At 43.0% G+C, this 13435-nt stretch overlaps 1 protein-coding gene across 2 annotated transcripts in view; it reads left to right on the top strand.

Moving 5' to 3' along the window:
• The first annotated feature begins 261 nt into the window (after positions 1 to 261).
• Positions 262 to 13435, top strand: part of LOC131192733 (zinc finger and SCAN domain-containing protein 31-like) — a 38332-nt gene continuing 25158 nt past the window's right edge. For both annotated transcript variants that reach the window (XM_058172188.1, XM_058172187.1), the window contains exons 1-2: positions 262 to 1146; positions 10011 to 10122. In XM_058172188.1, coding sequence (XP_058028171.1) covers positions 448 to 1146; positions 10011 to 10122 — 811 coding nt within the window. In that variant the 5' untranslated portion in view covers positions 262 to 447. The remainder of the gene's footprint in view (positions 1147 to 10010; positions 10123 to 13435) is intronic.

The following is a 13435-nucleotide window of genomic DNA, read 5'->3' as shown; positions in this document are numbered from 1 at the left end:
TCTACAGGATACCTCCATGACTAGATGTGAAATCTGTTTGAGAGATTTCCGGAATGTGCTGCAGTTTGTCCTATGTACTGCATGAAATGCACCATCAATGAAAGAGCGACTGCCTTCCTCAAATCAATAACTTCAGCTAACTTAGCAAACAAGTGGACTTTCTTGCTGGGTTGCAGAACAGTCTGAACCTAGAGCAAAAATTGATTTGACTGCTTGTTGTCACCGGTGGGGTGGGGTGGGGGCAGATGTTGGGGGGGGTAAGGTTATATTGTTTTACTCTTTTTATATTGGATTTTTTAAAAAATAATTTGTAAGCCGCCTAGACTCTAGAGTCACTGAAAGTAGCCATGTAAATTCTCGAAGTAAATAAATCCTTTAAATAAATAAAAGATTTCTAGCAAGGAAGGGAAGACGCATGAAAAGGGAGGCTGTGGGCTGGATCCAAAGATGAAACAATTAGACCCACTGGTGGATCTGAATTTGGAGAAGGGCCCTGATGAGACTTTGGTTCCTGGAGAGTTTCCAGGCTGCCTAGCATCGAAACAGATCAAACCAGATCCTGAAGGAGGACAAGCCAAGGATTGGGAAGGCCAGGGTCAGGAATCCTTAAAGGCAAGGCGTCTCCCTCGTTCCGTTGGGGGGCAGAGGAATTCTGACCCCTGGGACGATGCCAAGGCATTTCTGATCTCCTTCGAGCAAGTGGCTGAAGCTTGCCGGTGGCCTAAGGCTGAATGGATGGCCCGGCTTCTGCCGGCACTCACCGGATCAGCCAGAGAAGCCTTTCACGGCCTAGACACCAGAGACCAAGGGGATTATGAGAAAGTCAAGGCTGCCATCTTGCGATGGGCAGCCTTCAAAATGGAGGCCCGGCGCCAGCGTTTTCGCCGGTTCCGCTACCAGGAGATTGAAGACCCACAGAGGGTTTACAGACGTCTCCGGGAGCTTTGCCATCAGTGGCTGAAACCGGAGAGGCACACCAAGGAGCAGATCCTGGAGCTGCTGATCCTGGAGCAGTTCCTGGCCATCCTTCCCCCGGAGATCCAGAGCTGGGTCCGGGAATGTGACCCAGAGAATTGGGTCCAGACTACAGACCTGAGGGAGGATTCATTGATGAGCCAACGGGAGGCAGAGACGTGGAAACGGCAGGTGAGGTTTGGAGGTATAGGAGAAGGGTGAGTTCATCAGCCCTTTATAAAACCCTGATAGCAATAGCCTTAGATTTATATACAGCCCTCTAAGTCAGGGGTCTCCAACCTTGGCAATTTTAAGCCTGGCGGACCTCAACTCCCAGAATTCCCCAGCCAGCAAAGCTGGCTGGGGAATTCTGGGAGTTAAAGTCCGCCAGGCTTAAAGTTGCCAAGGTTGGAGACCCCTGCTCTAAGTGGTTTACAGAGTCAGCATCTTGCCTCCATCTGACTCATTTTGCCGACCTCAAAAGGATGGAAGGCTGAGTCAACCATGTATATTACATTTCTATTACATTCCTGCTTTAAAGAGCTCCATGGGAGATGACAGGGAGGGTGGGAGCGCCATGGGAAGAATGTTACTAAAGAACAGCTATTACAAGTAAGCCCCTGTCTTAACAACAGTTCATTCGCTTTAGCTGCCCAAAAAGCCAACACAGTTCTAGGCTGCATAAACAGAGGGATAGAATCAAGATCACGGGAAGTTTTAATACCACTTTATAAGGCCTTGGGAAGGCCACACTTGGAGTACTGCATCCAGTTTTGGTCGCCATGATGTAAAAAAGATGTTGAGACTAGAAAGAGTGCAGAGAAGAGCAACAAGGATGATTAGGGGACTGGAGGCTAAAACATATGAAGAACGGTTGCAGGAACTGGATATGTTTAGTTTGATGAAAAGAAGGACTAGGGGAGACATGATAGCAGCCTTCCAATATCTCAGGGGCTGCCACAAAGAAGAGGGAGTCAAACTATTCCCCAAAGCACCTGAGGGTAGGAAAAGAAGCAATGGGAGGAAACTAATCGAGGCGAGAAGCAACTTGGAACTAAGGAGAAATTTCCTGACAGTTAGAACAATTAATCAGTGGAACAACTTGCTACCAGAAATTGTGGGTGCTCCAATACTGGATGTTTTTAAGAAGAGTCTGGACAGTCACTTGTCTGAAATAGTATAGGGTTTCCTGCTTGACCAGGGGGTTGGTTAGAAGACCTCTAAGGTCTTTTTCATCTCTTATTCTGTTTCTATTCTATTCTATTCTATTCCATTCTATTCCTATTCCTATTCTTATTCCGTTCAAAGTTACACATTTTTTAAAAAATTTGCATTTATATCCCGCCCTTCTCCGAAGACTCAGGGCGGCTTACAATGTGTTAAGCAATAGTCTTCATCCTATTTGTATATTTATATACAAAGTCAACTTATTGCCCCCCCAACAATCTGGGTCCTCATTTTACCTACCTTATAAAGGATGGAAGGCTGAGTCAACCTTGGGCCTGGTGGGGCTTGAACCTGCAGTAATTGCAAGCAGCTGTGTTAATAAAAGACAGACTTAGCAGAGGCCCTGGTGGCTCAACGGCCAATTTTTCACACTTATGATTGTTAACAGCATCCCCATTCACATGATCAAAATTCAGGGGCTTAGCATTTATGCTGATATTTATCACAATTGCAGTGTCCCAAAGATCACGTGGTTCCCCTTTCGCAACCTTCTGGCAAGCAAAGTCAATGGGGAGGCCCGATTCACTTAACAACCATGTTACTAACTTGACAGTTGCAGTGATTCACTTAACCACTGTGGCAAGAAAGGTCGTAAAATGGGGCAAAACTCATTTAACAACGGTCTCGCTTACCAACAGAAATGTTTGGCTCCATTGGGGTCGTAAGTTGAGGACTACCTGTATATTCTTCCTGTCCTATTGTTCCCTTCATTATATCAAATTAATATAGTTGATACATATTTTTTTACTTATATATATATATATATATATATATATTTGTTTTCTGAGGTTTTCGCGGGTGTTTGTATGTAGGTCTTTGGTTATTCGGGTTTTCTCCCGCGTAAAATTGGAAGTGTCTTGGCGACGTTTCGACGAAGTCTCATTCGTCATCTTCAGGCTTCAGCTTCGTGCTTCTGGGAGCAATGTGTGATTGCAGCTGTTTCTTCCTTTTTAACTGCTAGTGGGGGTTTGAACTGATTGGGTGGGAGCTTGGCTGTGCTCTGATTGGATGTGGGTTTTTTTGTGCTCTGATTGGATGGGGGTGTGTTTTGTTTGGGGGGGGGTTTGGTTGTGCTCAAATTAATCTGAGTTGCAGGGGGATCTGAGCTGGTGAGCTGCACTGCTGCTGTTTGGCTTCGTGTTCGTGGTCGTGCTACATCTTCGTAGTGGGTGTCAGTCTGCTGCATGTATGGATTGGAGGGGTTTGAAATGGCTAATGTTGCAGCTGCGGTCTGGCTTCTGGTCCTTGGTCGTGCTTCCTGATCAGTGTGGGTTTGGGTGTGCTTTCTGGGTGGATGTGTGGTGACATCCTGTGTGGACCTCGTGAGTGTGGGTCTGGTGTCATTCCTCGTTAGGGACACGTTTGTCAATAAGGGCAGGTTTCAAATGGCTGGTAGGCGGGAGGTATCATCTCGTTTGTTCATGCTGTGTGGGCGTCTTTCTATCTCGATGGCTTCTCTGATTATTCTGTTGTTAAAGTGTTCAGTTTTGGCGATAGTTCTGGTCCTTTTAAAGTCAATATCGTGTCCTGTGACTTTAAAGTGTTGGACCAGGAAGAAGTTAGTTCCTCTTTTTGAATGAGTTCTTGTGTTCTTCAATGCGTGCACTTATTCTTCTGTTGGTTTGTCCAATGTATGTGGTGGGGCAGGCGGTGCATGGGATTTCATATACTCCTTGATTTTCTAACTCAATTTTGTCTTTGGGGTTTCTTAGGATGGTGGATATTTTTTGGTTTGTGCAGAATGCTGTCTTGATGTTATGTTTGTGGAGGATCTTGCTGATTCTGTCTGTGGTGCCTTTTATATATGGGAGGAGGGCTGTGCCATTTTCTTGCTCTCTGTCTTGGGTTTTAGTGGGGGGTTCTTTTGGATTAGTTTGGTAACCTTGTTTCTCTGGAATCCATTGGATGTTAGTACATTTGTGAGAGTGTGTAGTTCGGTTTTTAGGTGTTGTTCGTCAGCTAAGCATTTTGTTCTAGAGATGAGTGTCTTGGCTACGGAGTTGATCTGTGCTGGGTGGTGGTGTGAAAGTGCATGCAGATAGCGGTGTGTGTGTTTTCTTCTGGTAGATGGTGTGTCCTAGGAGCCATTGGGTTTCTTGTAGACTAAGACATCTAGGAAGGAAGTTGGTTGTTAACTTCTGTTTCCATGGTGAACTGTATTTTGGGGTGTAGGCTATTGAGGTGTGTGAGGAAGTTTTCAAGTTTTCTTTCCCGTGTGGCCAGATTATGAAGGTGTCGTCTACGTATCTGAGCCAGAGTTTGGGTTTGTGATCAGATTTTTCTAGTGCTTGGGTTTCAAAGTGTTCCATGTAGAGGTTGGCAATGACAGGTGAGAGGGTGATCCCATGGGTGCGCCTTCTATTTGTTTGTATTTTGTCCGTTATAGATGAAGTATGTGTTGGATAGGCAGTGGTTGGTCAGATCTAGGATGTGCTTGGGGGTTATATTTGTTTTGGATAGCTGTCAAGGCTTCTTTGATTGGCACTTGGGTGAAGAGGGATATGACATCAAAGCTCACGAGTAGGTCGCTGGGCTGTAAGTTTTGTTTCTTTATGATCTCTATGAACTGGAATGAGTTTTTTACGTGTGAGGCGATGGATTCTGCATAGGGCTGTAGTTGTTTGGCGAGAAATTTGGCTAGGTTTTGTAGAGGTGAGCCTATGGAGCTGACTATGGGTCTGAGTGGGGTTCCTTCTTTGTGTATCTTGGGGAGGCCGTAGAGCTTAGGGCATCTGGATGATTTCTCTCTGGGAATGATTCTTTGTTGGATTTCTTCGCTGATGGGGGAGGCTTTTATTTTGGATCTAGTGGTTTTTTCTAGGTAGGTGGTGGGGTCTGTTTTTAGGGGCTTGTATGCAGGATCTTGGAGTAGGTTGGTCAAAGAAGCCTTGACAGCTATCCAAAACAAATATAACCCCCCCAAGCACATCCTAGATCTGACCAACCACTGCCTATCCAACACATACTTCATCTATAACGGACAAAAATACAAACAAATAGAAGGCGCACCCATGGGATCACCCCTCTCACCTGTCATTGCCAACCTCTACATGGAACACTTTGAAACCCAAGCACTAGAAAAATCTGATCACAAACCCAAACTCTGGCTCAGATACGTAGACGACACCTTCATAATCTGGCCACACGGGAAAGAAAAACTTGAAAACTTCCTCACACACCTCAATAGCCTACACCCCAAAATACAGTTCACCATGGAAACAGAAGTTAACAACCAACTTCCCTTCCTAGATGTCTTAGTCTACAAGAAACCCAATGGCTCCCTAGGACACACCATCTACCAGAAGAAAACACACACAAACCGCTATCTGCATGCACTTTCACACCACCACCCAGCACAGATCAACTCCGTAGCCAAGACACTCATCTCTAGAACAAAATGCTTAGCTGACGAACAACACCTAAAAACCGAACTACACACTCTCACAAATGTACTAACATCCAATGGATTCCAGAGAAACAAGATTACCAAACTAATCCAAAAAGAACCCCCCACTAAAACCCAAGACAGAGAGCAAGAAAATGGCACAGCCCTCCTCCCATATATAAAAGGCACCACAGACAGAATCAGCAAGATCCTCCACAAACATAACATCAAGACAGCATTCTGCACAAACCAAAAAATATCCACCATCCTAAGAAACCCCAAAGACAAAATTGAGTTAGAAAATCAAGGAGTATATGAAATCCCATGCACCGCCTGCCCCACCACATACATTGGACAAACCAACAGAAGAATAAGTGCACGCATTGAAGAACACAAGAACTCATTCAAAAAAGAGGAACCAACTTCTTCCCTGGTCCAACACTTTAAAGTCACAGGACACGATATTGACTTTAAAAAGACCAGAACAATCGCCAAAACTGAACACTTTAACAACAGAATTATCAGAGAAGCCATCGAGATAGAAAAACGCCCACACAGCATGAACAAACGAGATGATACCTTCCGCCTACCAGCCATTTGGAAACCTGCCCTTATTGACAAACGTGTCCCTAATACGAGGAATGACACCAGACCCACACTCACGAGGTCCACACAGGATGTCACCACACATCCACCCAGAAAGCACACCCAAACCCACACTGATCAGGAAGCACGACCAAGGACCAGAAGCCAGACCGCAGCTGCAACATTAGCCATTTCAAACCCCTCCAATCCATACATGCAGCAGACTGACACCCACTACGAAGATGTAGCACGACCACGAAGCCAAACAGCAGCAGTGCAGCTCACCAGCTCAGATCCCCTGCAGCTCAGATTAACTGAGCACAACCAAGCCCCACCCAAACAGGACACCCCAGCCAATCAGAGCACAAAAACCACATCCAATCAGAGCACAGCCAAGCTCCCACCCAATCAGTTCAAACCCCACTAGCAGTTAAAAGGAAGAAACAGCTGCAATCACACATTGCTCCCAGAAGCACGGTTGAAGCCTGAAGATGACGAATGAGACTTCGTCAAACGTCGCCAAGACACTTCCAATTTTACGGAGAAAACCCGAATAACCAAAGACCTACATACAAACACCGAAAACCTCAGAAAACAAATATTGCACCTCTACGGGAGGAAATCCACCATCTGACCAGGACCTATGAAAACTAGAAGTCCAAAGAGCTTCCATTTTATGTGACCTTGCATTCCTACGAAACTGCCGAGATCAAAATTTAATCCCACATGCTTCCAATTGAAATTCCACTCCAACTCTGCAGCCGCCAAACGCATCCTAAAAAGAACAGAATTGGCCCTAATCAGAAATGAACTTCACACAAAAAGATTCCTCCTAGATCAAATCAACAAAGATCTCCTCACACTTCACCTCAAACTCAGCAACAAGATCCACCCTGCACTTTGGGACAAATCCAAAACAACTTGCCGTCTGGAGGCGAAACACAGACCACCCTCAAGACGGACACACACCAACAAACCCTGAAGACTACAAGAACGCCAGAAACAAACCCCTCCACCCTCACAGCCACACATGAAACAAACAGTGCATAACATCTCAGATAGGATCCTCACCAAAGCTGAAACCGATGTCCTTTCCAAAGGATTCAACTTTGCAGTCACTCCCAAATACATCCCCACTGAGACCATTATATGCGGAGTTGAAACCAGCCTGACCAAAATCAACCCCGATGACGCTAACAAAATCAGACTAAATCACCAACATCCTCTGCAGCAGCAAGCCACCCAAAAGCAACTTACCCAAAGAGGAACAGACAGCACTACTTAACCTGAAAAAGACACCAGCATAATAATCCTACCAGCAGACAAGGGAACGCCACGGTGGTTATGAACACATCTGACTACCAAACCAAATTAACCAACCTACTCCAAGACCCTGCATACAAGCCCCTAAAACAGACCCCACCACCTACCTAGAAAAACCACTAGATCCAAAATAAAAGCCTCCCCCATCAGCGAAGAAATCCAACAAAGAATCATTCCCAGAGAGAAATCAACCAGATGCCCTAAGGTCTACGGCCTCCCCAAGGTACACAAAGAACGAACCCCACTCAGACCCATAGTCAGCTCCATAGGCTCACCTCTACAAAACCTAGCCAAATTTCTCCAAACAACTACAGCCCTATGCAGAATCCATCGCCTCACACGTAAAAACTCATTCCAGTTCATAGAGATCATAAAGAAACAAAACTTACAGCCCAGCGACCTACTCGTGAGCTTTGATGTCATATCCTCTTCACCCAAGTGCCAATCAAAGAAGCCTTGACAGCTATCCAAAACAAATATAACCCCCCCAAGCACATCCTAGATCTGACCAACCACTGCCTATCCAACACATACTTCATCTATAATGGACAAAAATACAAACAAATAGAAGGCGCACCCATGGGGTCACCCTCTCACCTGTCATTGCCAACCTCTACATGGAACACTTTGAAACCCAAGCACTAGAAAAATCTGATCACAAACCCAAACTCTGGCTCAGATACGTAGACGACACCTTCATAATCTGGCCACACGGGAAAGAAAAACTTGAAAACTTCCTCACACACCTCAATAGCCTACACCCCAAAATACAGTTCACCATGGAAACAGAAGTTAACAACCAACTTCCCTTCCTAGATGTCTTAGTCTACAAGAAACCCAATGGCTCCCTAGGACACACCATCTACCAGAAGAAAACACACACAAACCGCTATCTGCATGCACTTTCACACCACCACCCAGCACAGATCAACTCCGTAGCCAAGACACTCATCTCTAGAACAAAATGCTTAGCTGACGAACAACACCTAAAAACCGAACTACACACTCTCACAAATGTACTAACATCCAATGGATTCCAGAGAAACAAGATTACCAAACTAATCCAAAAAGAACCCCCCACTAAAACCCAAGACAGAGAGCAAGAAAATGGCACAGCCCTCCTCCCATATATAAAAGGCACCACAGACAGAATCAGCAAGATCCTCCACAAACATAACATCAAGACAGCATTCTGCACAAACCAAAAAATATCCACCATCCTAAGAAACCCCAAAGACAAAATTGAGTTAGAAAATCAAGGAGTATATGAAATCCCATGCACCGCCTGCCCCACCACATACATTGGACAAACCAACAGAAGAATAAGTGCACGCATTGAAGAACACAAGAACTCATTCAAAAAAGAGGAACCAACTTCTTCCCTGGTCCAACACTTTAAAGTCACAGGACACGATATTGACTTTAAAAAGACCAGAACAATCGCCAAAACTGAACACTTTAACAACAGAATTATCAGAGAAGCCATCGAGATAGAAAAACGCCCACACAGCATGAACAAACGAGATGATACCTCCCGCCTACCAGCCATTTGGAAACCTGCCCTTATTGACAAACGTGTCCCTAATACGAGGAATGACACCAGACCCACACTCACGAGGTCCACACAGGATGTCACCACACATCCACCCAGAAAGCACACCCAAACCCACACTGATCAGGAAGCACGACCAAGGACCAGAAGCCAGACCGCAGCTGCAACATTAGCCATTTCAAACCCCTCCAATCCATACATGCAGCAGACTGACACCCACTACGAAGATGTAGCACGACCACGAACGCGAAGCCAAACAGCAGCAGTGCAGCTCACCAGCTCAGATCCCCCTGCAGCTCAGATTAATTTGAGCACAACCAAGCCCCCACCCAAACAGGACACCCCCCCATCCAATCAGAGCACAAAAAAAACCACATCCAATCAGAGCACAGCCAAGCTCCCACCCAATCAGTTCAAACCCCCACTAGCAGTTAAAAAGGAAGAAACAGCTGCAATCACACATTGCTCCCAGAAGCACGAAGCTGAAGCCTGAAGATGACGAATGAGACTTCGTCGAAACGTCGCCAAGACACTTCCAATTTTACGCGGGAGAAAACCCGAATAACCAAAGACCTACATATATATATATATATATATATTTTCTTCAAGATACGTTTTTTTATTTATGACAATGTTTTGTGTATACTGTTGTGACAAAAAGAAATTAAAAAAAAATCTCACAGAGCAACTCTGTTAGATAAGAATTATAAGATCTGAGTTCAAATCCTCACTTGGGCATCAAAAGTGCCAGATAATCTTTTCCTGATTTTTTTTTCCCCCCTCAATGAAACAGACCTCGCAGAATTGTTGGGAGTTTAAAAACGGTGATTAGAACATTCTCTGTGAATGCCTATTGTGAGATTTCCAAGGCAGCGAAAATAAAGCATTGTAAGCCAGTGCAGAACATGCAAAATCTGGGTGAAAATATTGCTTTTTGTAAGACAGTTCTCAAAACCCATTGGGATTTTTTCTGATCTGTTTCAGGTGCCGGTATCTTCCAAAGACAGGATTGGAGATGCATGCAATTCTCTAAAGGAAGTGCTGTTTGTGGAGAATGAAGAGTATATTTTAAGGCATCGGAGGTCAACACATCCAGGTTTGTGGGTTTAGCACGGTTGACTTGATGCCTGATGCAAGGAGAACATTTAGTGTGCCAAATCCTACCCTTTGAAACTCTTTTTTTTTTTTAATTTTTTTATTACTTTTTTCCAACAAACAAAAAAGAAAATACATTATTACACCCTTGTGCAATACATTAAAAAAAGGAAGATTTGGGTCTTCGGATATGTCCTCATGATTGCCAAAATCCACGTTCTCGAGGTACAGGTACCGAAGCATCCAATTTTCCAAGCGCATAGTCCACGAATGGTTTCCAAGTCTTCCAGAAAATATCTTCTTTATACACACCACTTCTAATTTTAATATCACATGTCATTTTATCATTTATGGCTAATTTCCACATTTCAGAATTCCACTCTTCTATTCTAAAAATCACATCTAATTTCCAATATCTAGCTATTATAATTCTACCTATTATAATCATAATTCTAATCAATTCTTTTTCATATTTTGTTAATTCTATTTCCTTAATTACCAACAATAATATAATTTCCACTCTCAATATTATTACTTTCCCCATCATTTCAAATATCATTTTCTCCAATTGTTGCCAAAACTTTTTAACCTTGTCACATTTATACCACATATAAGTCCCCAATTCCATCTCACATCTCCAACATTTTTTACTAATTTTTTTATCCATTTGTGACAATCTTACTGGAGTCAAATACCATTTCCAAACAACTTTATAATTATGCTTTTTAATCCCCCTTTGAAACTCTTAAGTATGAGGTTCTATGGAGATTCTCAGTCATCCAGGTCATGGATGTCCCAAAGGTGCTTTTTCAAAGGGAAACTGGACTTTCTGGTTTTTCTTTGACGAAGTCTTCCAAGAAAAACAAGGAAGTCCAGCTGCCTCTTGGAAAAGCACTTATGGTCATAGGCATGAGATGACGAGATGAAATTGTTTGGGTGTTTTGTTTAAAGTGCTCATTACATGTCTTCTAGAGAATGAACATGGCAGCGCGTGAGTGCGTTTGTGTATAAAGACTACATTATAGTGTCAGCCCAGGCGGCCATCTTTTCTTTGAGGAACTGCTGGGCCTTGGAGTCTTCATCGGTTGGGGGGTGTTACTTGGAACCCTGACATACAGTTTAGCACCGATTGATACTTTTATTATGGTTCATGAGAACAAGCAACACATTGTGCAACGCACAATCAACTCCCAGCAACACATTGTGCAACGCACAAGTCAATTCCCAGCGGAAAACTATGGGCTGTCCTTGACAAATAAAACAAGCCAGATTTTATAATCTGTTGCAGTGTAGGAGCTAAATTAGAATTTGGCAACATTGACAATAACGCCAGTGTTAGAATCTGCAAGGACAATGGCGCTTTTGAAACATTTATCTCAGAAATTTTCAAATTGTGCAACTTTAAGACGGGTGGACGTCAACTTCCAGAATTCTGTAGCCAGCATGCTCACTGGCAATTATTAAGCAAAGCCATTGTTTGCTATGGAATGCTTTTTCTGAAAACTAGAAGTAACTTTTGGCAAAACCGTTGTAAAAGTGGTCATGGGACTACAAGATTCTACAAATGGCTGTAATTGCAGCTGTGTTTGTCAAGCACCTGAAATGCGGCTTACATGACTGCAGGGGTCGGGGAGTGGGGCAACCATTGGAACTTCCGAACCAGATAATAGCTTTCTTGTTCCAAGTAGTTCATAACTTTGGTTGCTAAGCACAGTTGTAATGAAAAGGACGGCTGTATCATCAGCATATAACAAAAGCAGATGAAAACTAGAATTAGAGCCAGTTTATTGCCATAAATCAGGGGTAGTCAACTTTTTTATACCTACCACCCACTTTTGTATCTCTGTTAGTAGTAAAATTTTCTAACCACCCTCCAGTTCCACAGTAATGGTGATTTATAAAGTGGGGAAGTAACTTTACTTTATAAAATTTATAAAGCAGAGTTACAGCAAGTTAAAGCATATAATAATAATTACTTACCATTTAGTTTTACTTACGTAACGTGAACTAAACTTATGCACGGGCGATACAAATAGTATATTTTCAGAAATTTAAATTGTCACGGAAAATCTATGAAAACCTAATGAAAATGTTTTTAAATAATACTATGAATTTTTTTTAAAAAGTCAAATTAAAAAAAAGGAAAGTGCTTCAGTATCGGACAAAATCCCTACTGCACACCATGAAAGCTTATTCATGTTTAGAGCCAGTTTATTGCCATAAATAAATCTTAGAAAAAAGAACTAGAATTGGAGCCAGTTTATTGCCATATATAAGTCTTAGAAAAAAACCTAGAATTAGAATAGAATAGAATAGAATTTTTTATTGGCCAAGTGTGATTGGACACACAAGGAATTTGTCTTGGTGCATATGCTCTCAGTGTACATAAAAGAAAAGATACGTTCATCAAGGTACAACATTTACAACACAATTGATGATCAATATAGCAATATAAATCATAAGGATTGCCAGCAACAAGTTATAGTCATACAGTCATAAGTGGAAAGAGATTGGTGATGGGAACTATGAAACGATTAATAGTAGTGCAGATTCAGTAAATAGTCTGACAGTGTTGAGGGAATTATTTGTTTAGCAGAGTGATGGCCTTCGGGAAAAAACTGTTCTTGTGTCTAGTTGTTCTGGTGTGCAGTGCTCTATAGCGTCGTTTTGAGGGTAGGAGTTGAAACAGTTTATGTCCAGGATGGGAGGGATCTGCAAATATTTTCACGGCCCTCTTCTTGATTCGTGCAGTATACAGGTCCTCAATGGAAGGCAAGTTGGTAGCAATTATTTTTTCTGCAGTTCTAATTATCCTCTGAAGTCTGTGTTTTTCTTGTTGGGTTGCAGAACCGAACCAGACAGTTATAGAGGTGCAAATGACAGACTCAATAATTCCTCTGTAGAATTGGATCAGCAGCTCCTTGGGCAGTTTGAGCTTACTGAGTTGGCGCAGAAAGAACATTCTTTGTTGTCCTTTTTTAATGTTTTTGATGTTAGCTGTCCATTTGAGATCTTGCGATATGATAGAACCCAGAAATTTGAAGGTTTCTACTGTTGATACTGTGTTGTCAAGTATTGTGAGAGGTGGAAGTATGGAAGGGTTTTTCCTAAAGTCAACCACCATTTCTACGGTTTTGTGTGTGTTCAGTTCCAGATTGTTTTGGTTGCACCACAAGGCTAGTCGCTCGTCCTCTGCCTATATGCGGATTCGTCATTGTCTCGAATGAGACCAATCTCTGTTGTGTCATCTCCAAACTTCAGTAGCTTAACAAATGGATCATTGGAGATGCAGTCATTGGTATACAGAGAGAAGA

Source organism: Ahaetulla prasina, chromosome 2 (genome assembly GCF_028640845.1).
Source record: "Ahaetulla prasina isolate Xishuangbanna chromosome 2, ASM2864084v1, whole genome shotgun sequence".
In the NCBI taxonomy this organism is placed as follows: domain Eukaryota; kingdom Metazoa; phylum Chordata; class Lepidosauria; order Squamata; family Colubridae; genus Ahaetulla; species Ahaetulla prasina.
Note: the sequence above shows the minus strand (reverse complement) of the source record. Positions and strands in the feature narration are given on the sequence as shown.